Source organism: Leucopleurus acutus (genome assembly GCF_964270905.1).
Source record: "Leucopleurus acutus genome assembly, chromosome: X".
Classification (NCBI taxonomy): Eukaryota; Metazoa; Chordata; class Mammalia; order Artiodactyla; family Delphinidae; genus Leucopleurus; species Leucopleurus acutus.
The window spans coordinates 95,581,785-95,607,164 of NC_139148.1; the positions used below are offsets into that span (position 1 = coordinate 95,581,785).

The window sequence follows — 25,380 nt, forward strand, 5'->3', positions numbered from 1 at the left end:
TGCTGCATGCGGGCTTTCTCTAGTTGTGGCAAGTGGCTACTCTTCGTTGCGGTGTGTGAGCTTCTCATTGCGGTGGTTTCTCTTGTTGTGGAGCATGGGCCCCAGAGTGCACAGGCTTCAGTAGTTGCAGCACACAGGCTCAGTAGCTGTGGCACATGGGTTTAGTCGCTCCACGGCATGCAGGATCTTCCCAGACCAGGGCTCGAACCCGTGTCCCCTGCATTGGCAGGCAGATTCTTAACCACTGTGCCACCAGGGAAGCCCCTGGCCCACAGATTCTGATTCAGTGTTTTCATCTCCCCAGATTCTCTCTCTGAAGGCTTTTGGAGCAGGGACTGCTTTTGTCTTTTTTTTTCTCCCTCGTTGGGCTGTTCTGCTTTCAACATGTGCTTGAATGTACGTAATTTCCCAGTAAAAGCAAGGCCGGAGATACAGATGACTTTTCCCATCTGGGGAAGCATGAAAAGGAGTTCTCAGCAGAGGAGCGGGGACTGATCGTTTTGGGCCTCTTCGTACTTTGTCAGCACACCTAATCCTTTTGGAAGCCAAGTTCAGAATCTACTGTGCTAATTATTGGGCAAAAGTAATTCCAGGAGGGAAAAACAGTACAGGGTAATAGATAAGGTTTGGGTAAGCTATGTAGGAGCTGTTCAGTGGGTAATGAAAAAGTAGGGGGAATTCCATGGCGGTCTAGTAGTTAGGATTCTGCACTTCCACTGCTGGGAGCACGGATTCAATCTCAGGTCGGGGAACTAAGATCCTGCATGCCGCACGGTGCGGCCAAAAAAAAAAAAAAAAAAAAAAAAAAAAAAGAGAGAGAGAGAGAAAGGAAAAAAAAAGAAAAGAAAAAATAGACATTTCATTCTCATTATAAAAGTAATCCAGTCACTATAAGGAAAACATCAAGCGTTACAGAACAATAGAGAAGAAAATAAGAATAAGTGATAATTCCTCCATTAATATGTTGGTACAATTTCCTCCCAGTCTTCTGTGTATATATGCCCATTATGAAAAACAAAATTGGGATTATTTTATACATGCTACTTTGTAATATAGTAAAAGTTAATATGCTATGATTGTTTCCCAGTGTCATTAAATATTCTTCTAAACATGATTTCTAATGACTGCATAGTATTTCATCATTTGAATGGACATAATATGTATTTAAACCGTGCCCTGTTATTCGACATTTGGTTTGTTGGATAGATGTGATTTGTGGAATCTTGAGAGCAGTGGAAGTAGATGGCTTCAGGTTATAGTTCTGCTATTTCTTAAGCCTTCGGAGCAAGGCTTAAATCTTAGCATCTATTTCCTCATTTGTCAAAGAAGGCTATGAATAGTAACTACTTCTTTGGTGGCGACAATTAGATGAGAGATGATCCATGTTAATCTCTTAGCGTGAAACCTAACATAGACTCAGTAATCAATAGGTGTTAATAATATATAGAATTATCCTTGTCCTTAGGCTTCACCATCTGTGTACTAACCTAACTGTTAGAATTAGGATCCCGGGGAAGGAAAATTGCTTTCATGCAGATAAGTAGAATTTCAGAATGAAAACTGCCTTCGGAGAAGTAACCCTTTTCATTAGTTGGGCACTTTCCAGATTGGGCCTTGGGCCAACTTCATGAAATTCACAGGAAGAAAGGTTCTGGAGCCCCTGCAGTTGTGTAGCCCCATTTGGTCCAGAACAAGGAAGTGGGAAACCACCAGTTGCAACCAGGAAGTTTATCTTCGTGCCCACAGGCAAAGCCAGCCAAGCCTTCCTGTTGTACTTGTTCGGTTTTCTTTACTTGTTTTTTTTATTTTCCAACTTTTATTCTGAAATTTTTCAAACCTTTGGAAAGGTGAACAGGGCGGTACACCAAGCACGGTTATGACCTCCACCTAGATTCAGCGGCTTTTGGCATGCTTTCTGATAAGTGAGTTCAAAGATGTAAGATCCTAACTGCATTCCCTGCTACATGACAGGCTTGTGCTGTGGGGCCTCACACAGCAGGCAAAACGTATATACTCTGAGACCAAGGGCTTACGGAAACAGAAGTAGAGTGGAAGGACCCTAGGCTCTGGGATGATAGAAATATATCTATTGTTTTTATAATACAAATTACAGAAAGCAAATCTTAACGTAGTTCCTGGCTGAAGGGAAAAAAGTCGATCCAGACTTCAATCAACATGACAATGTATAAATAACTTCTAATATATTCATATAATTGAATAATATACAGCAGTGAAAAACAGACTGAGTGTGTTAACATGGACAATTAGAAGAAGCCATGTTGAATGAAACGTAATTTGCAGAAGGGGATGGATATGCATGTACACACACACACACATACACACACACACACACACAGAGTATATCACTTATCATTTATTTAATGGGATAGACATGAAACAACAATGTATATAGTTTGTGGACATATACAAATGTAATAATGTATAAAAACATAGGAAGGGGGTTCCCTGGTGGCACAGTGGTTGAGAGTCCGCCTGCCGATGCAGGGGACACGGGTTCGTGCCCCGGTCCGGGAAGATCCCACATGCCGCGGAGCGGCTGGGCCCGTGAGCCATGGCCACTGAGCCTGTGCGTCCGGAGCCTGTGCTCCGCAACGGGAGAGGCCACAGCAGGGAGAGGCCCGCGTACCACAAAGAAAAAAAAAAAACATAGGAAGGACTCCAACTCCTTCAGAATAAAGACTCCATCTGGTTAGGGAGTCGAGGAGATGAATGGTATTCAGGAAGGTTACATGGAACTTCAACTAAATCAGTAATGTTCAAATTTATTAAAGTGGGATGCTGGACGCAGAGGTTCCTTTTATATTATTTTTATACTTTTCTGTATGTTGGAAAATTTTAGTGTTAAAACTAGAGGGAAAAAGCACTATTTAAAAGGCTTAGAATCTAGGATCACTTATTTTGTAGGTGGAAAAGCTGAGGCTGGGAGAGTTGAGTGTTTTGCTTCTCATATATTTTTGAATTTTATTTAATTATCATACAGTAGAGTTGACTTTTTGGCATACAGTTCTATGAGGTCTTTTTTTATTATGATAAAATACACAACATAAAATGTAACATCTTAACCATTTTTAAAGTGTACGGGGTCAGTGGCATTAAGTACATTTATGTTGCTGTGCAACCGTCACCACCATCCATCTCCAGAACTCTTTTCATTTTGCAAAAACTGAAACTCTGTACCCATTAAGCAATAAATCCCATTACCTCCTATCTCCAGTCCCTGGCAACCAGCATTTCTGTCTTTACGATTTTGACCACTCTAGATAGGTACCTCATACAAGTGGAATCATACAGTATTTGTTCTTTTGTGACTGGCTTACTTCACTTAGCAAAATGTCCTCAAGGTTCATCCGTGTTGTAGCATGGGTCACAATGTCTAAGGCAGAGTGACATTTCATTGTATGTATATAGCATATTTTGTTTATCCATTCACCTGTTGATGGACACTTGGGTTGCTTCCATGTTTTAGCTATTGTAAATAATGCTGCTATGAACATCAATGTACAAATATCCCAGAGAACCCCTGCTTTCAATTCTTTTGGGTATATGCCCAGAATTGGAATTGCTGGATCATATAGTAATTCTATTTTTAATTTTTTGAAGAACTGCCATACTGTTTTACACAGCAGCTGTACCATTTTACATTCCCACCAACAGTGTATAAGAGTTCCAATTTGTCCATATCTTTGCCAACATTTGTTGTTTTCTGTTTTTGATAGTAGTCGTTCTAATGGTGTGAGATAGTATCTTATTATGATTTTGATTTGCATTTTATTTTCTACTTTCCCTTGTGATTTCTTTTTTGATCCATTGATTGTTTAAGAATGTATTTAATTTTCACAAATTTGTGAATTTTCCCATTTTTCAGTTGACCCTTGAACAGCATGGGTTTGTACTGCATGGGTCCACTTATACACAGATTTTTTTCAATAAATACTACAGTACTGTACAATCTGCGGTTGGTTAAATCTGTGAACATGGAACTTCGGATACGGAGGGCCAACTATAGAGTTATATGCAGATATCTGCTGCTTGGGGTATTGGTGCTCCTAAACCACCCCCTGCCCGTGTTGTTCAAGGGTCAACTGTACTTCTGTTAATGATTTCTAACTTCATCCTGTTATGGTTAGAGAAGATATTTTGTGTAATATCTAGCTTTTAACATCTGTTGAAGCTTAGTTTGCCACCTAACATATGGTCTCTCTGGGAAATGTCCCAAATGCACTTGAGAGAATGTGAATTTTGTTGTTGTTGCGTAAAGTGTTCTCTATATGTTTGTTAGATCTAGTTGGTTTCTTGTGCTGTTCAAGTCCTCTAATTTCTTGCTTTTCTTCTGTCTGACTGTTCTATCTGTTACTGAGGGTAGAGTATTGAAGTCTCCAACAATTATTGTAGAACTGTCTATTTCTACCATCAACTTGGTCATTTTTTCTTCAGATATTTTGATGGTCTGTTATCAGGTACCAACATGTTTATAATTGTCATATCTTCTTGCTGTATTGAACCTTTTACTAGTAAATAATTTTCTTCCTTGTCTATAAACTCTTTTTATTTGGGCAGACATTTATTTATTTATTTATAAATTTTTATTTATTTTTTGGCTGTGTTGGGTCTTCGTTGAAGTACGCAGGCTTTCTCTAGTTGTGGCAAGTGGGGGCAACTCTTTGTTGCGGTGCGCGGGCTTCTCATTGCGGTGGCTTCTCTTGTTGCAGAGCATGGGCTCTAGGTGCGCGGGCTTCAATAGTTGCAGCACGCAGGCTCAGTAGTTGTGGTGTGCGGGCCCTAGAGCGTGCGGGCTTCAGTAGTTGTGGTGCGTGGGCTCTAGAGTGCAGACTTAGTAGTTGTGGCGCACGGGCTTAGTTGCTCCGTGGCATGTGAGGTCTTCCCAGACCAGAGATCAAACCTGTGTCCCTTGCACTGGCAGGTGGATTGTTAACCACTGCGCCACCAGGGAAGTCCTGTAAACTCTTTTGATTGATGGTTTATTTTGTCTGATATTATTATAGCCACCTCTGCTCTCTTGGTTACCATTTGCATGGAATATCTTCTTCTATCCTTTCACTTTCAACCTCCTTCTGTCTTTGGATCTAAAGTGCGTCTCTTGTAGACAGCATACAGTTGGATCATATTTTCTTTTTAATCCTTTCTGCCAATCTCTGTCTTTTGATTGGAGAGTTTAATCCATTTACATTTAAAGTTAGTACTAATAAGCAGGGGCTTCTATCATTTTGCTATTTGTTTTCTATATGCTTTATAACTTTCTGTCACTCATTCCCTGCATTAGTGTCCTCTTTTGTGTTTAGCTGATATTTTTTTGGTAGTGTAACAATTTAATACTCTAATCTCTAATACTCTAATCTAATACTCTAATCTAATTCTTTTTGCATATATTCTCCAACTATTTTCTTGGTGGTTATCATGGGGATTACATTTAGCATCCTAAAGTTATAACATTTTATATTGAATTTATTAGCTTAATTTCAATAATATACAAAACTCTGCTCCTTTACGGTTTCATCCCTACCCCTTTCAGTTAGTGATGTCACAAAATTATATCTTTATACATGTATGCCTCCAAACTTAATCTATTTAAATGCATTAGTCTCTTAAATTATGTAGAAAACAAAATGTGGAATTACAAACCAAAGTTACAGTAACACTAACTTTTAGACTAATAATTGTGTTTTTAAAAATGTATTAATCTCTTAAATCATGTAGACAAAATTAGAGTTACAAACTGCTGTTACACTAGTACTAGCTTTTATAATTGCCCATGTATTTTCCTTTACTGAGATCTTTATTTCTTCATACAGCTTTGGGTTACTGTCTGGTGTTCTTTCATTTCAACCTGCAGGACTTCCTTTAGCATTTCTTGCAGGGCAGGTCAAGTCATAACAAACTCCCTCAGTTTTTGCTTTTCTGGAAATGTCTTTAATTTCTCTCTCAATTTTGAAGGATAGCTTTGTTGGATATAGGATTCTTGGTTGACAAGCACACCCCTCCAACACACACCTGTTTAGCACTTTGTTTTTTTGTTTTTTGTTTTTTTTTTTCGGTACATGGACCTCACTGTTGTGGCCTCTCCCGCTGCGGAGCACAGGCTCCAGATGCGCAGGCTCAGCGGCCATGGCTCTGCGGCATGTGGGATCTTCCCGGACCGGGGCACGAACCCGTGTCCCCTGCATCGGCAGGCGGACTCCCAACCACTGCGCCACCAGGGAAGCCCCTGTTTAGCACTTTGAATATATATCTGCCCATTGCCCCACTGCCTTCTGGCCTCCAAATCTGATGAAAAATCAAATCCGATGAAAAATCAAATCAAATCAAAATCTATCCGTGTGGGTCTATTTCTGGGCTATTCTGTTTCATCGCTTGATATGTCTTTTCTTGGCCAGATTGCATTGTTTTGATTGCTATAATTTTATATAATAAGGCTTACAGTCAGGTAGTGTGATTCTTTCATCTACCTTCTACGTTTTCAAAATTATTTTAGCTGTTCTTTCTTTGCCCTTTCATATACATTGTAGAGTCAGTTTGCCTGTATCTACAAAATATCCTGCTGAGATTTTGATCAGAATTGCATTGAATCTATAGATAATTTTGGCGAGAATTGACATCTTTCTTATGATGAGCCCTTTAATCCTTGAACATGGTATGTCTTTTTATTTGTTAGATATCTGATTTCTTTAATCAGCCTTTTGCAGTTCTCAGTGTACAGATTCTGTACATATATTGTTAGATTTATACCTAAGTATTACAGTTTTGGGGAAGATAATGTAAATAGTATATATTTTAAAAAATTTGGTTTCCAGTTTTACACCACTATTGTGTAGAAATGTTATTGATGTTTGTGTGTTGACCTTGCAATCCTGCAGCCTTGCTAAAATCATATATTAGTTTTAGGAACTTTCCTGTTGATTCCTTGGGATTTTCTATAAATATAATAATTCTTTGCAAACAGAGATAGTATTATTTCTTCCTTTCCAATCTCTATTATTTTTGTTACCTTATTTCACTGGCTAAGACTACTGGCATGGTGTTGAATTGGAGTGCTGAGAGTGGGCACCCTCATCTTGATCCTGATGTTAATGGGGAGAGCATTCGGTATCATTAAGTATGATTTTGGGCATAGTAATTTTTAGATGTCCTTTATCAGGTTGAGGAAGTTCCCTCCTATTGCTAGTTTGTTGGTATTTTTGTTATCATAAATAGATGTTGAATTTTGACAAATGCCTTTTCTGTATCAGTTGATATGATCATATACTTTTTTATTCTTGACACAGTTAATTTGGTAGAATTCATTAATTGAATTTCAGATACTGAGCCAACATTTCATTACCAGGACAAACTCCACTTAGTCGTAGAGTAGTGTTCTTTTTATACTGCTGCATTAGATTTGCTAACATTTTACTGAGGATTTTGGGGTCTGTGTTCATGAGGGATATTAGTTCAGTTTTAGTTTTCCACCTCCTCCTCTTCTTCCTCCTCCTCCCACCTCCCCTCCCCCTGCCCGCCAGGTTTTGTATCTGGGTAATAATAGCCTCATAAAATGAGTTGAGAAATGCTTTGCTTCTGTTGTATTTTCTGGACCAGGCTGTATAAATACTTGGTAGAATTGATCACTGAAGCCATCTGAGTCTTATTCAGAAGATTTTTGACTACAGATTCTTTTTTTTTGAGATATACTTGACATATAACATTATATTACTTTCAGGTATATAACATAATGATTTGATATTTGTATATATTGTGAAATGATCACCACAATAAGTCTGGTTAATATCCATCACCACAGATAGTTGCATCTTTTTTTCTTATGGTGAGAATTTTTAAGATATGCCCTCTTAGCAACTTTCAAATAATACAGTACAATACCTATCATCACCACGCTGTACATTACATCCCCATGACTTATTTCTTTTATAACTGGAAGTTTGTACCTTTTGACCACCTTCACCCATTTCACCCACCCCCAACCCCCTGCCCTCCGGCAACCACCAGTCTGTTCTTTGAATCTATGAGTTTGTTATTTTGTTTATTTGTTTGTTTTAGATTCTACATATAATTGGGATCATGCAGTAATTTGTCTTCCTCTTTCTGACTTACCTCACTCAGCATGATCCCCTCAAGGTCCATCCATGTTGTCACAAATGGCAAGGTTTGGACTGTGCAGGTTATCTATTTCATCTTTGGTGAGTTTTAGTGGTTTGCGGTTTTAGAGGAAATTCTCCATTTTGTTCTAAGTTCTTGAATTATGTGCATAGAAATATTCATAGTATATCCTTATTATCCTTTTAATTCCTGAGGGACTGTAGTGATATCCCTTCTTTCCTTCCTGATATTGATAACTTTTGCATTCTCTCTTTTTATCCATGTCATTCTGCCTAGTGGTTGCTCAATTATATTGCCTTTTTCAAAGGCAAGCTTTTGATTTCATTGATTTTTCTCTGTTGTTTTTGTTTTTACTTTCATTGATTTCTGCTCTTTATTATTTCATTCTTTCTGCTTGCTTTGGGTTTATTTTGCTCTTCTTGTTTTTGGATTCTGAAGGTGGAATCTTGGGTTACTGCTTTGAGACCATACTTTTTTCCTAATATAAGAATTTCATGTTATAAGCATCTCACCCATTTGGGCATATCGTATTTTAATTTTTGTCCAGTTCAAAATATTTTATAATTTCCTTTGAGAATTTCGTTCTGTGAATTTTCCTTTCCAGGCACTCAGAGAACTTTATCTGTTCCATGTCTTTTGATTCTTGGTTATAATCAAGTGCTAAGTTCAAATATGTCATTTGATGAGGGTTTTTTAATAACTTCATTTGTCATTGTGAATAATAATGTGATACTCATTTACCTTGCTTTATTAAGGATTATAATAGTTATCATGTATTGAGTGCTTACTATGTCCTAGGCACTATGTTGATCACTTTACATGGTCTTACCTCATTAAATTCTCTCAACAACTCTTTTAGTTGATACTGTTATTAGCCCCATTTTATTACTGAGGAGACAGAATCACATATATTTTTCTTTATTTTTGAAAATTTTATTATTTATTTATTTATTTGGCCATGCCGTGGGGCATGCAGGATCTTAGTTCCCTGACCGGGGATCAAACCCATGCCCCCTGCAGTGGAAGCGCAGAGTCTTAACCACTGGACCACCAGGGAAGTTTCTGAATCACATATTTTAAGTGATTTGTCCGGAGTCAACTCAGCCAGTAAATGGTAGAGCTGGGATTTGAATGTAGGTTTGATTCCAAACCAAGTTCTTAACCACTATAATACATTTCCTCTAGTTATTTTATTTCTTGGCTTCTCAATACGATTGTCAGCTTCTTGAAGGCAAATACTAGGTCTTAATTATATTGATCTCCTTTTCTCTATAGCACCAGGAACGATATTAGACACGCACTAAGGGACTAATGTGTGTGGACTAAATTTAATGAAATTAACTGACCTGATAGAGAATCAAACCCATAACACTCGCCATATTGCCCCAGGTTGTTACCAACTAAGGTAACTTAGTACAGTATCCTACACAGAAACAAAAAAAGCTGACAGAATATTTGTGACAGTGGTAATGGCCAAGCGTTCTAGCCAGCAAGAAGAAGATTTATAAGTGTGACGAACTGACCTGGAGTCCATCTACAAGCTCTACTCTTTGGTTCTGGCCTTCAGTCTGTCCTTTTGCTCTCTCTCGATCTCCTTCTCACACTTCGAATTTTTAAAACAGTTCGACTTTCCTCCATGGTTCATGATCCCTCTCGCCTTTTAATATGAGGCTTTTAGGTGAGCTCTTCACCATTTATTTAAGAAACATGTATCTGAGTCTTACTGTATGCCATGTACTTTTTTAAGCACTTTATACATATCAACTCCTTATAATAATTCTGTGAGTTGGTACTGTTATTATTCCCATTGTACAGATGAAGGAACTCTCACTGGATTTTCTAGTGGTTCATTTTCTATTTCCAATACCCAATAGAAATCTGAGTGGCAGGCTGGAGGTGGTATAAAGCAAAAGCTAAAGCCTTTGCCTCTGATGTGGTCAGTCATTTACCTGTTGGGCTGTGCCCTGGGACTGTAGAGGCCAGTGAAGCTGTGTAATTGGGGCAGAACACACTAGGGGTTCCGTCGCTCTTAGGCATGACCTTCCCTGTCCCATGGGCATCCCAGAACCTTTTTTCCTACCTGGTCTGTTGTCTGACACACACACACACACACACACACACACACGCACGCAACATGTGTAATGTTCATATCATGGATTTGAAGTGCAGGGTACAGCAGCAAAAACACCGTCTTGAAACTTGGTGAGTGTGACTTCTCCCTCTGCCACTTGTTTATTATCTTTTTGATCTTGGGCAAGTCACTTAATCACTTAGTGCTTTGGTTTTCTTAGCTGTGAAATTGAAAATGATACTGATTATCATAAAAACTGTGAGGATTAAATGAGATGATGCATTTGAATACTTAGTCCAGTGATTGGCACATGAAAGTGCTCAATATATGTTAGATACTTTTTATAATTAGTGATATGCAAGACCCTTTTATATATTAAGTATAATTCACCCTTTGGCCTGTATGTAGCTTGTGGAACTGAATTTTGAGGACCCAGAACAAGGCTTATCTTTATCTAGGAATTTATTGGTTATTTTGAATCTTGATGTTGGCTTTTATCTTCTTTATCTCTGGCCTTCCATGGGCCTTTGGGATCAGTTCCATTATCCTCAAGATTTAACTTTTGTTGCCCAAATATCTCCTCGGCCTTGTGTAAATGCCAGCATTCTTTTAAGGTCAGTGGCAAAGCCTGGCACTAGAGTTCAGCTTTACCTTGACTATCAGTGAGATGTTTCCTCTCCCAGGGCGAGTGTTTCTGCTGTGGCTGTCACTTAGGAGGGTCTGGGCGCAGAGTTAGGCCAAACGTTACTTCACCCCAGCCCTGGAACGGCTGTTAATGAGCCCTGCTCCAGGCATTGAGGCTCGAGCCAGTTTTTAACAGTCGGTTTCTGAGAGCATGGGGTGCCCCCTAGAAGGACGCTGTTGTAAAAGCATGGTAGTCTGGCCAACCCAGGGAGGGACATTGCATTGGTGTACCTCCAAGAAGGTGGTAAGAGAGACCCCTGTGACCAAAAGGAAAGAAAACGGAGCATCTGTGACTCTCTACCTGAGGTCATATTTGCAATGGAGGAAGGGAGTCAGACTCTGATACAAGACAGTGAGAGGGGTCTGGAGTCGGATAAACCTGGGTTTGCTTTGTGGCTCTACTGTCCTCTGTGTGACACTGACACTTTTCTGAGCCTGGTTTCCTCATCCACAAAATGCAAACACTAATTGTATCCATCTCATAAGATTGCTGTAAAAATTCGGCGAGAGAATTTACTTAAAGCAGTTAATTTGATACTTGCCTGGAATATGTTAAGTGCACATCATCACCATCATCGCAGCATTGGTAACAAGCAGCAGAAAGAAACAAACAGCAGCCTTGGGGCTTGTGTGCTGTTCCCTCGGGGCTCCTTACAACATTTCTGTTAGTCTTAGGCACACGTCTGTGAGCGCCAAGAGAAGAGCTTAAGTTCTTCTAGGTCCCAGTCAGGGCAAAACAGAGATCCTGGTATCACGAGGCTGCTGTGAGTGTGGGTGTGAGAGAGCGCGAGAGTGAGCTTGAGGTCCAGAAGCCACGTTGACTCAGCGATGGTTGTACGTGACCCGTCAAATTAGCTTTTCTCCAGGAGGAACAGACTGTCATTCTTTGCTTCTCCCTCAGTAGTAAAGGACCACTTGCCTGGATGAAGGAAGCTGCTTAAATCCATCCCCACAGCTCACACAAGCAGAATTTGTTCCTGACTTGCTTGTTCTTGAGCCAATCAGGAACCCCCTTACAAAGGGTTCCTAGTGTGGGTTTTAACAAGTCTGGACTTGGGAAACGGTATCCCTACCCGATGCTGGAGACCCGTGGTTTTCTTGTCTCTGTCTCTTTTTTCTTTTGTGTTTTGCTTTTAAATCACAGAACCCAGTATGTAAAATAGATGAAGGAAAGTTTGGAAGGCTGCCACTTCTGCCCTCCCCACCTCCCGCAGCAGCCCCTGAAGGTGTTTCTAAGAAGGTGGGAGAGGGCATTTGCAAACGCTGCGGTTGGCTCCCTGGGTTGTATTAGCTAGTCTTCTTATGCCCAGGTCTCTGTCTGGGGAGAAGCCTTGGGCATGGCTGTGGAAATAAGCAGCCTTGCTCTAAGAAACAGGTCTCTACTGTAATAACACACTAGTGTAATAACACCTGGCTCCCGCAGTTCCCCTTTGTGATGCTGCCTGATCCGCAGCAGTTGGAGCTGAGATTGGGACTGACCGCATGTTTAGGGAGCCCAGAGCTCATTATGCAATGAAGTGTTGTAACCAAAGCGTGTTCACAAAGTGGTTGGGGGATTTTGAGGTGGCGGTGGTGCTTTTCAGAATATTTCAGTTAATGCAAAAGATGCTGCTTTTCATTTATTTATGCGTGTGTGCCAACTCCAGTGCCATTTTACACAGAGAGCCACTTGTTTACATGCTCTGCCGTCTGCCATGGCATAACCTGACACAGTTTCGTCTGCCTCTGCATCAGAGTCAGGGTGTGACCTGCACTTTATCTCTTTTCCTCTCCAGGCTACAGATGCACATGTTGAATGGAGCTCTTCTTGCCCTGCTGTTTCCTGTGGTAAATACGCGGCTGGTAAGTAACCTCTTCTAGGAACATACGAGCAACATAGAAAACGGTATTAGCTTGCTCATCCTTAGCTCATGTGCCCGTGTGAGTTTTAATGTTTTAAATTATTTTTATTAACGTATAGCTGATTTACGATATTATATCAGTTTCAGGTGTACAACATAGTGATTCAATATTTTTATAGATTCATCTCCATTTAAAGTTATTATGAAATATTGGCTATATTCTCTGTGCTGTGCAGTGTGTCCTTAGAGCTTGTTTATTTTACACATAGTAGTTTTTACCCCTTCCCCCTCCATGTAAGTTTTTAAATATCTACACATTCAATGTTGAGGTCTGATGCAGCCCTGTTTGGGTACAGTGGGGCTTGATGGGGCCGAGAGTATTGTGTGGAACTCTAGGGCTTTAATAAGGGTTTAGGCCAGAACCAAAACGGACCAAAAAAGCCTACAGAGGCTCTTGGAAGGGTTTGGTGAAGAGAAAGGGGGCCCCGCCCATTCGACAGAGGCTTCTAGGTGTTCTAAGGGCCTCTAGTGTGGACTCGGCCACATTGGTCCAGAATAATCTGCTTTGTCAAAGGCCCCTTTGGGCAAGAACTGGATTTCTTCCCTGTTCCTCCAAACCCACAGGGCAGTCTGGCCCACACATCCCCCCAGTGGCTAGCAGGTAGAATCCCCCTGTGGCAGGTGGCTGGGTGATGAACCAGTGCAGAGGGGAAGCAGAAGCTACAGGAGTGGCTGGGCCCTGTCCTCAGACTCCCATATGTGGGACTGCAGAGGGATTAGCAGGCTGGGTTAGAAAGCTCAGGGAAAGAAATCACCTGTGAAATCCTTCCTACTGCTTTCTGTTTTCATGACTTAAATTTGCCTCATGCATTAAGATCATAGTTTAAATCTCATAATGATAACCCTTCCTCTTTGGATAGCATTTTATAGTTTACAAGGTCTTTTCCAATAACAATTGTGTAACGTAGATATTAAGCTGGGTGAGGGCAAGTATTATGGCCTTTTGTTATAGAAGAAACTGACATTCAGGGAGACATACAAATTCTAAGTGGCAGAGTTGGGAGTGGAGACTAAGCCTCAGATCCTACAACCACAGCTACACTTCACTCTCTCGGAGGATTTAGTCACTCCCTCTCCACAAATACTCATGTATACCCTTATGATGGTTATACTTTTCTAGGTGCCTATTATATATACATCAGTAGAAATTCCTCCCTCCCTCCCTCCCTCCCTTCCTTCCTTCCTTCCTTCCCTCCCTCCCTTTCCCTCTCTGCCCTTCTTCCCCTCTCTAATGGCAGATTTTCTATTATATTTGTTATGACACCTAATACTTTCCAAATAAATGTCAAGCTATAGCCAGCCAGCTCATCAAGAATGTCCAAGTAACTTTCCTTAACATTGAGATTTCTTTGATGAGCTCTCTCTTCACTAGCGATTCCAATCACTCTGGTAAATAATCTTGGTCCTCTTTTTCTAAAATGAAGCCGATAAAAGCTCACAATGGTGGCTCCATTTGCATATGTCTTGACAATTGGCTTTGGTCTTGGTCTGGTTATTTTAAGTGGTTGGGACCACTCCTGGGTTACCCTGGCTTTCCAGACTTTTTGCTTTGCAACCCCTTATTGGAACTCAGACCTCTTGTTTGACTTAAAATAAGACACAGGAAGGTAGGCAACTCTTTAAGCCTGATGATCCAGTTAGGCAGGAAGTCAGCTTTTGACTTCTCTTTTGCCCTTCCTTCCTTCTTGGCCCTTGATCTTTTTAATCCTTTTTTTCCTAATTAGCTATAATGAGGAAACAAGGAAAGTAGAATGAACTAATTGGTGTGTATTCCAGTAACACAGACATACATACACTCACATATATAAAGACAGAGAGTGAGGGAGTTGCAGGAAGTTGCCACAGTCAGCTAAAGGATTTGGGTCATCAGTGAATTTCCATGTGCTGTAGTACTCTGTCCTGTGCCTCATTGGCACTGGGGTTTGCAGACCAGCTAGAGAATACCCAGATCCAACTTCCTCCTGGTTCTTCATCTTAGAAGCTGACACCTTAGAAGAAGGAACGTGTATTCCAATGGCCCATATTACAAGTAAGTGCTCTTTGCCTCCAGGATTTCAGAGTAGGTCTCTTTCTGGCTTCAGATGAAGTGTCTCAAGGGCGATTTCCCTTTTGTTTCTTGGAGGGAAGGAGGGGAAATGCATCACAGAACTATTATTAGATCAGCAGAGAGCTGAAAGCTTGTCTGGTCTAATCTTCTAGAGGGGGAACTTAGATGGATAAATGACTTGCCTAAAAAGCCAAGGTGGGTGCGCCTCGAACCCGGGTCTCCTGACTCAGACTTCAGAGCCCTTTTCCTGTTGTCTGATTGAAATCCAGTGTGAGTTTGAATACTAGTGAGTCAAGATGCTGGAGATGCTGCTAGCTTCTGTCCATCTAAAAGTGTTGGGTCATAGGCTTCTTTGATAAATTGACGAGGACCATAGAGCCTCTTCCCAGATGCGCAGAGACAGGTTTGCATACAATTTCAGGGGGGACACAGACTGCCACCTCCTGCCCCTTTTGCCCGTAAGCCCATCCATGGATCCCATGTTAAGATCCCCCCAGCCCAAGCTGTCAGTAGTCCATGGCTTGGAGAATAGATGAGCTGCCTATTTTGTGAGCTCCTTGTTATAGCCAGTGGCTTTTTGGTCTGATGGTGATGGGGTTCCTTATCTATGCCTGGGACTTTGCAAAGAATATCATCCATGCCAGGCTAAACCACCTTCTGGAAAGTGCAAGCCAAGAGGCGGGGGGGGGGGGGGGAGCGGTTAAGTAGGGGGCCTGTGGAACTTGCCTGCATATTAGCTTTTCAGTTATGGCTCTTACCTTGCAAAGCTGGTGGTCTGGCCCTCAGAATGAGGCACTGGGCCCAAGCTGCATCCCCAGACCTGTGCCTTTTGCCCTGAAATGCCCAGGACAGTTTCTTATAAATGCGATGTGTTCTGAGCAAGGGAGATTGGAAACAGAAAAGAAACTTAAGACACTCTATCAGCCCCCTTCTCAGACCAGAGACTCTGGCCTGGCCAGTATTTATGTTTGCAGCCATCTGTCTTCTACTAGAATAATAAGGAGAAGAAGAATAATGATTCTTTTCATCGAGCTCCTTTCTTCTTCAAGGCTCAAAGCCTCAAGTATATTATTATTTCATTATCAAAATTGCCCATTATTGTGTATCCATGTTGATCTGTTACATTAGTTCCTTTTTTCCTCCTTTACCACCCCTCCCCTTTTACCCAGTTCTTTTTCTCTGTTAGATGGTTCTCCTGAATGTTCCTAACTCTCAGACTGAGTGGAAGAGGTTAGTAATGATTTTTTCATTACTGGGGTGACTACTCCCCATCCACAATCATTATTTCAATGTTCTTGGGATGTAACTGCCGCCGGCACACCTTGTACCCGTGTGGGCTTCTGGGAAAACTTTGCTGTCACCAATGCAGATCGGCTCTCACTCTGCTGATTGGCATATTGAAACATGCTAATTGACCTAAAAAAGTTATTTCTGTGAGTGGGAAATTGAGCTATTTTAAAAAGTTATAGTTTGGGGTTTTGGACCTGAACTACGGACAGAACGTCCCTTTGCTTCTTGGTTTTTTTTTTTTTTGCATTTTTGAGAGTTTATTTTTGAAACAGAAAAATTGTACATTACAAATACAAGACATTTTAGGATAATTTTGAGGTTTTTTTTTTTAAGTAATGTGACCGATAAGTTAATGTAATTTTTAGCTATCTGATTTCTTTTTCTTATTTAAGCTCAAAGAAGTAAAACTATAATTCCCTTTGCTTTCTTAATAGTACTTAAAATAGAAAAAGCTTGCTTTCAAAAGAGGCCTTAGCTTTCTGAAGAATTGATTTGGGCAAAATTGCGCCTCAGCCTTCTACAAACACCAGCGTGTTTCTGATCAGATGAATGCCAAGTGTGCAGGGATGCGGAAGGTGGTGAGAAGGCCTGCCCTAGAATATGTCTAATTGCTGCCTGTACTTCAAGATTAACCTCTGAGGGTCTTACATCCTCCATGAATACAACCCAGCCATACCAGTCAGTCCAGATTTTTATTGAGCACTTTTCTGTGTTAAGTATTGTGCCGTATGCTGCTGGAGATGCAAAAGCAACCAGAATACATTCCTGGCCTTGAAGGAACTTGCAGTTTAGTTAGAAAGATGAGACATAAGTGCCTGAGAGGTGATGGCAATGCTAGAGTCAAAATGGTGAAAAAGGAAAATTGCAAGGCAATTCAGGCTCAATCGCTAAATTGCAGTTGTTCCGACCTCTAAGAAAATGGGAAAAGGATTAACATTAGCAGCATTTTTTGAGCACCTACCATGTGCCAGGCAATTTATGGATGTTCTTATTTAATTCTCACAAGAACCCGATTTTACCTATGAGGAAACTGAAGTTCAAAGAAGCTAAATGACTTGCTCAGGGTTACACGGTTTGTAGGTACTAAAGCTAAACCCGAGGACTTTGCACTCTAATGCATTGTCTCCTGGAGAGGTCGTTGGATGCAGTGGTCCAGAAAGGCTTCATGGAGAAGTAAAGCCTGAACCAAACCTTGAAGCGCTATTAGAATGTGCATGCAAATTGCAGAGGAAGGAGGTAGTTCAACCAAAGGAATGCCGGGGCCAGAGGCATGGAGGTAGGAACCAGTAAACTCCTCACTGAGAGTCTGAAGAGCAGGATGGAGAGTCATGAACTCCAGTTCGTATATATAGACTTTGCCCCTTATTTGCCAATCACCAGAAGACATCCTGTGACACAGCTTCTGTCACATCTTCTAGCCCTTGTAGTGTTTAGATTTTATGTGTATTTCTTATCTTTTCCACCACTGCTAAGAATTCCTTGCAAGTAGATGGGACTTTGCAACCACAAAAGCTTTCACGAATACAAATATGTCACCCTAGTGTAGTCGTTAAGAGTATGGACTCAGGGATCAGATTCTGTAGGTTCATACCCTGGCTGTGCTACTCATGTGTGTGTGTGTGTGTGCCTGTGTGTGTGTGTAAGAGAGAGGGAGGGAGGAAGGGAACTTGGCCAAGTTACTTAACTTGAATGGGCTTCCGTGCTCTCATCTCTGATATGGGGGTGCCTCCCTCCTAAAGCTGTTCAAAGCATTAAATCAGTTAATATGTGTAAAGCACGCAGCAGAGCGCCTGGCGGATAGGAAGCCCTCAAGCAGCATCAGTTGTTAATTATTAGTCTTCGGTCTTCACAGAAACCCTGCGAGGTGGGTATTAGTGTTACTGAGCCAGGTTCATTTGCCTGACGCGCGGCAAGCCAAATGCTGAGATGCTGAGGTTTGCCACAGAGAAAGATGTATTCACAAGGCAGCCAAGCAAGGAGAACACATCTCAAATCCACCTCCCGCAAGGCGAGGGGCTCAGGATATTAATGGGACAAGGAAGGAGGGTGGTCTGAGGCCTGGGGTAAAATGATTGGTGGCAAGAAGGTGAAGTAATCTGTGTTCTGTGCAAGTGTATCTGAGTTACATGCTTCTTCATGGACTGCAGGTTCAGAAAAATGGTGACCTTAGCATGACCTGAGGGTGGAGTTTTTGGCCCTCTGATATCAAAAGGTTATGCATCAGGCACTCTCAGGCCCAGTCGAGTGGTTGGCGGTCTCGACCAGTTTCAACTGGGCAAGACTAGTTCCACGTTCCTGAAAAACAACTTAACACCTCCGTAGGGGGTGGTGGAAGGAGTCTTGTGATATAATCTTTAAGCTTCGTGCAGCTTGGAGGGTATACAGTTTGTGAGAATAGTTAAGGCGAGCTTGGTCGGTGAAGGCAGGTGACAGAATATTATTTATTAAGCAAGTTATGGGTTAAGGAATCTAGCTGATGACTGCGCTCGGTTTCATTAGTGTCTCCATTTTACAGATAAGCCTTAGAAAGTTTAACTAACTTGCCCAGGGACACACAGGAATGGACAGAACTGGCCTGAGAACTTCTGTCTTTCTGATACCAAACCTCATGGGCTTCCTTCCTCCTCTTTCCTAATTGATAAGATTGATTTTCAAGTATTAAGTCAAGTCAAGTCTTCGCAGAAATTTTATACAATATCCATTAGAGATTTGGAGGATTGATTATACTTTCAAGAATTTTTTTTTTTTTGCAAAAATAATATACGCTCCTTGAGAAACCATTTAAACAGATGAGTATAAAGAGAAAGCCAATCTTTTAACCCCATCAACTTTCAATCCTGTCCCCCATGGGTAAGTTGTATTAAGGGTTTGTAGATGTTGTCACATTTTTCTTTTGCTCGTAAATGCAGATAAAGATGTTCGCATTTCTAGGGTCGTTGGTTTGTTTGGGTCTAGGTTTCTTGCACTGCTGGCATTGCACTATAAACATCCCTCCAGAGTATTTTCCTTTAACCTAACAGTAGAATCTGTAATCTCTTCAGGTCTGGATGTAGCTCATTCTTTTCCAATAGCTGCTTAGCATTCCATAGTTTGGTTGGACTGTATATTCAGCCTGTTGCCAGGCTCTCAGCACTGCATCATAACTAGTGTCTTCGGGCAAGGATAGTGTCTTTTGTGGTATCTGTCCCCTGCAGGGCACCCAGCACATGGTAGGTATCCACAGAGAGTGTAAGTGAATTAGTCAGTCAACTCGAACCTCTGTCTTGCTCAGAGAAATTCCAGGGATCTTTCATACACATGTCCAGGATAAAATCTTAGGTATGAAGACAGAGGGACAATAGATGATATTTTTCCCAGGTGAATTATTTCTTAAACCACTCAAAATAGTGATATTTAAAAAAAATTAATAAAATAATGACGTTTTCCTGATTACAGCTGAAGACATATTTGCTGAAGAAAATTTGTGAAATACAGAAAAGTAGAAGTAGAAAAATAATCACCACCAATGCAAAAGTGGTTGTTTTTCAACGTTTTAACAAGAAAAAAAAAACACCACAAAGCATGAGGCTTTTGTGCCTCTGCCGTTACAATTGTATAAATGTTTTCTTTACAGAAGTAATATGTTCATAATGAAAAAAAAGAAAATACAGGAAAACACCAAAATAGAACAGAAAACATTGAGCAGTAACAACTGTTCACATTGTTTGCAGCGTATTCTCAAGGTCTTCTCGTCTCTGCCTGGTTGTTAAGAGTTAGCATAATGTAGTGGTCAAGTTGCTGGCCCTGGAGTCAGCCTGTCCTTGCTTTTGTGGCTGGCTCCTCTGCCTTTATTCATGTGACCTTGGGTAAGCTACAAACTTCTGTGACCTCATTTTCTTAAGCTTTTAAGTTTTTTTTTAACATCTTTATTGGAGTATAATTGCTTTACAATGGTGTGTTAGGTTCTGCTTTATAACAAAGTGAATCAGTTATACATACACATATGTCCCCATATCTCTTCCCTCTTGCGTCTCCCTCCTTCCCACCCTCCCTATCCCACCCCTCTAGCTGGTCACAAAGCACCGAGCTGATCTCCCTGTGCTTTGCGGCTGCTTCCCACTAGCTATCTATTTTACGTTTAGTAGTGTATGTATGTCCATGCCACTCTCTCGCTTTGTCACAGCTCACCCTTCCCCCTCCCCATATCCTCAAGTCCATTCTCTAGTAGGTCTGTGTCTTTATTCCTGTCTTACCCCTAGGTTCTTCATGACATTTTTTTTCCTTAGATTCCATATATATCATTTTCTTATCTGTAGATTGGTGCTCAGATGAATTGAGATATGTGGGGTAAGCACTTAGCCCGGTGTCCGGCACATAGTGTTTAGTAAGTATCAGATGCTGTCGTTACTACTATTCCTAACATTATCTTAGAAATCGAGGCGTGTTCCTATTGGCATGTGCTATTTGATGTTAGCCTTCAGGGCCTTGGCCCCAGCTTCCTGGTTGGGTGATGGTGAAGTGAAGTGGGCTTTGTTTCAGAATTAGCCTTGCCGAGTGAGATTAAAATTCCCTGGCAGGATTTCTTTTCCACATTGACTAATAGCACCTTTGGGTTTTTTTTTTTTTTTTTTGCATTTGTTTCCCAGACAGCCTGTTTGATTAGGGAACTGGCCAGCTCCCTCTCCTCCCTCGTGACAGGTGAATTAGGCCCACGCCTGGTGTTTCTTCCCATTTGAATGGAACATCGAGACCTTTGGGTTTGTCAGGGACGCCCAAGCCCCCCAACCCATAGAGAAGGTGGCAGCCGTGAATGAGAATGGCAGGCAGTAGCCTCTGCCTCCGGAGCTTAATAGTTCTTTGCCTTGGTTCTATTCCTAAAAAGCGATTAGAAGGCACAGCCTCTGGCTCGTCCAACCAACACTTCTCGCTCAACCTTGAGCCACACCCCCAAGCAGTGTTTCTTTATGCAGTAAAAGCCTTAGCTAGTGGGCGAGTTCACTCTCTCCAGTCTGTGGACCAGTGGTTCTCAACCGTGGCTGTACCGTTGAATCACCAGAGCTAATTCCAAGACCAGAGCCAATTTCAAGACGTGAAGCTTTTCAAAAAGCACCCCAGGCAATTCCAGTGTGCAGCTACTGCTGACTGGGATTTGGGGCTCTGACCAAGTTCATTTCACCTCATCAAGCATCAGTTTCCCCATGTGTCAAATGGGCTTAGTGACATCTACCTCACAGATGTGTTATGGAAGAAAAGATAGCAGACAACAAAAGATAACAAAGAAGAGTTAGCAAAGAGCTTTGAACATTTAAAAGCACTCCACAAATGAATCCTTGCCTATTTCTTTCTCCCTTTAATCATTTTTTGAGGGGAGTTTAATTGAGATATAATACATAATATAATTTACATAATACAAATTTATCCTTTTAAAGTGTACAATTCAGTGTTTAATTTTAGTCTATTACAGAGTTGTCAACCATTACCACTATTTAATTTTAGAATATTTTCATAATTCCCCAAAAAAGCATTAGTGACCTCTCTGCTCTCCCCTCCCTAGACCCTGGCAACCACTAATCTCCTTTCTCTCTCTCAACCACTGATCTCCTGTTGTGGACATCTCATGTAAATGGAATCACATAATATGTAGCCTTTTCTGACTGACTTATTTCACTTAGCATAAAGTTTTCAAGTGCATCCAGGTTGTTGCATGTATCAGTACTTCATTCCTTTTTATGGCTGAATAATATTCCTTTGTACAATATACCGCATTTTTAGAAGATTGGAGTATAGATGATTTACAATGTTGTGCTAGCTTCAAGTGTACAGTACAGTGCTTCAGTTTTTCAGATTCTTTTCCCTTATCGGTCATTACAAAATATCGAGTGTAGCTCCTTGTGCTATACTGTAGGTCCTGTTGGTTGTGTCACACTTGGTTTATCCATTCATCCACTGGTGGACATTTGGGTTGTTTCCACCTTTTGGCTATTGTGAATAGTGCTGCCGTCAATATTTCTGTAAATGTATCTGTTTGACTGCTTTGGGGTATATACCTAGAAGTGGAATTGCTGGGTCATACGGTAACTCCACGTTTAACCTTTTGAGGAACTGCCAAACTATTTCCCAAAGCAGCTGTCCTCCCAGCCTCCCTTTATGTCCCACGCACCTAGGACCTTGAGTAAAGTGACTGGAGACTTGAAGACAAACTGAGGGTTTATAAGTCCAAGGGGAGGGTGGTCACTTCTGAGTCCCAGGACTGCACTGGTACCAGCTGAGGAAACTTTGATGGTAGGAGCAGGCCAGAGGAGCTGAGCCAGCAAAGAAGTTTGGGGCAGGGAAAATCTTAAGTCAGGAGGTTCTAAAATGCAGTGGATAGTGTGTGTATAATTCTATAGATCTGTAATTTTATATTAAAGAAAATGGAGACATATGTAAAAGTAGAAAAAGAAAATTATCCGAGTGCATCCATTACCCAGTTTCAACAATTATCAACTCATAGCCAATGTTTTTTTAATCAATACGCCTTATTCTACCTCAAACTGCTTCCCCCCCATCCTTCCACCACTCACTCTTATACCTGGATGATTTTAAGGGAAATTTCATGTAATTTTAACTATAGATATTTCATTATACATCTTTAAAATATAAGGAGATATATATATATATATATATATATATATATATATATATATATAAATATAATCACAATTCCATTATCATATCTATAATCGTTATCAGTAATTCCTTAATATTATCAAATACCCAGTCAGCGGAGCACAGGTTTCTAAGCCAGCCAGAACACAGTTCCAGTGTTGCTTCCACAACATCAATAGCCCTTCTCTGAGCCTGTTTCATATTGTAAAATGAGGACTATCTTAATAATTCCTAAATCTTCAATAAGGTAATGCGTGTAAAGTGCTTACCACAATGCCTGATGCACAATAGTAAATCCAGTCCAGAGCCATACCTGTACTACCTGGCCCTTACCCCCCCTGGAAGCAATATTCCTCTGCCTTAATCATCCCAGGACCAGGTACCAGGCAACCAGAGACCACTCGTATCGCTTAGAGCCTGCTGTAATTATTCAAACTAAGCAGTCCTAACTTGTTACCCTGCCCTGCCTTGCCTGTCCTGCAGAAATGCAGAAACTAATAAAGGCCATGGCCTAGGCTCTCCCCTAGCTCCTGTCCCTTTGCCTCCTGACCAACACTGGTGCTTCCCCGTGTGGCTCTGCATGGCGTGGGTGCCTCCTATTTCTGACCTATGAGTATGATGAACCTTGTTTTCCTGGAAAAAAAAAATAGTAAGTGCTCAATAAAGTTTAGCTAAGATTATTATTTATTAATAATGTAAAATATCTGAGTTGCTATTAAGGTACCTTTAAGAATGGTTTTGGCTTAGAATCAAGAAGCAGATTTGGGGCCTTGCCAACAGATTGATTTTTTGGGGGGGAAAAAAAAAACCCAAGCCAAAAGGTGGCTGAAAAAGCTACAGAACACTGGCATATATAGTTTATTCCCCCTGAGCTTCCCGTTCATGGTGGTAGAAGCATGTGCATATTAAAGAGAGAGGCGAGCGGGCTGGGACATAGGGTGCCAGCTTTGGAACAGATTCCTTGCTCAAGAAATGAAGCCCCAAGTAACCTGGGCGGCCATGGGCTTAAAGCTCCACCTTGTGGGGACTGGTGCACGATCTACCCTGCATCTGTGCCTGAGGTCTGGGAATGGAAGGCAGCCTCATCCTGCTGGGTTGCCCTTAGAATCATTCCCCTGCTTCTGGGGCGGGCTTGCTCTCTGCTGCCTGTTCCAGGCATCAGCTGACAGCTTTTTTAATAAAAATGGAACCCAAAGGAGGGGTGATAAGGTATCCGATTTTAACCCAAAGTGAGAGAACACCAGATGTTTCATTCTGTCTGAAGGTTCGAGGGAGGAAAAGCAATTAGCAGCTGCTGCTGATTTAGCAACAGACACCTGCTAAATGAAAATCTGTAAAACCGGTCAGGCTTGGCACCAGAAGTGCATACGCTGCTTCTCGGGCATTTCTGGGAATTGTAAATTATGTTGGCCCAAGATAGGCGGGGGCGGGGAGATATAGAGGGGGGCTATAAGAAGCGGAACATGTCCATATAGACCAAGGAGTATGCTTTTTTTTAAGATGACAGCCACTTAGAAATGGCTATTTGGAGGGTGAATGGAGAGGAAGAGAAGACCATGAATCTTCCAGAAGCTGCCTGGTTCCTCCCTGCTTCTGGTCTGACTCACAGGCTGCCCTCTGTGGGGACCGTCCCATGGGAGCAGAGGTCCAGCTGACAGGAGGGTGGGGAGAATGCTGTTTCCCTCCCCCTGCTGATCCAGAGCCCACCCCTCTCCTCCTTCGAGGGCAGTGAGTCTCAAAGCAGGAGAAACCCACAACTCGCGGATTCACAGCAGCTCCCTGCCCTGTGACAGGTACAGACTGGTGGCTCCAGGAGCCACCAGGACATCTTTGGCCGGGAAAGGGGTTTATCCGTAACTTTCTGATTTCCAGGATTGTTTCCAAGTAGCCATGAATACCGCTCTCCACTTCCATTTTCCCGAGGCACACTGAAACGCAACCAGTGGATACGGTAATTGATCAAGAGGGCTTTAGGGATGTGTGTGTGCGTGCGCGTGTGTAGCCGATGACAAAGAGGGCTAATTTGTAGGTGATCTAGTGTCAGAAGAATTGGGCCACTCCCATTTGGGTATCGAACCACATTCACTGTATGTAGCTGCTGTTTTCCTGCTCTCCAAGCTAGGCCAGAAGCCAGCTGCAACTTGGGCCAAAGGGATGGGCCCTGTTCTGTTTCCAATCTTGAGTAAAGGGATGGCGACTTGCTCTGCAGAGCAGAGACCAGGGGGGTTGCTGTTGGCAGACGCAGGGCCAGAGCTGTCCATTGTAAAATACGGCCTGGAACTTTATCCTGGCAGGCTGCTTTCATGTGGTTAAAGACTAAACTCTTAGTTCCAAAGGTGGAACCAGGGAAGATTCTTTTTCCTTTAACTGAGTAGGCCCTTAGGCAAGAAGAGTCATTCCAGATGTGATTCAGTTTTACTTCCCCTGCCCTGCAATGCCAGTGCAGGAGGGAAGAAGGACCAGGGAGGCAAGGGTAGCGGGAGAGCTAGGATCCCCACTGTCCAGCCAGAACTGGGGGAGCACCCACCTCCTGTGGTCAGGGGCTAGACGGCATTCCCATCAGTCAGCCCCAATACGTGGAATAACTACAGCACAAATACGTGTCCTGTGACAACAGGCTGACCTAGAGG

At 41.8% G+C, this 25,380-nt stretch overlaps 1 protein-coding gene across 4 annotated transcripts in view; it reads left to right on the forward strand.

Moving 5' to 3' along the window:
* TMEM164 (transmembrane protein 164) overlaps positions 1–25,380 on the forward strand; it is a 155,934-nt gene that overhangs the window by 83,291 nt on the left and 47,263 nt on the right. For 3 of the 4 annotated variants that reach the window (XM_082865055.1, XM_082865053.1, XM_082865056.1), the window contains exon 3: positions 12,661–12,727. The exons of the other annotated variant lie outside the window; for it this stretch is intronic. In XM_082865055.1, coding sequence (XP_082721181.1) covers positions 12,668–12,727 — 60 coding nt within the window. In that variant the 5' untranslated portion in view covers positions 12,661–12,667. The remainder of the gene's footprint in view (positions 1–12,660; positions 12,728–25,380) is intronic. 4 annotated transcript variants of the gene reach the window in all.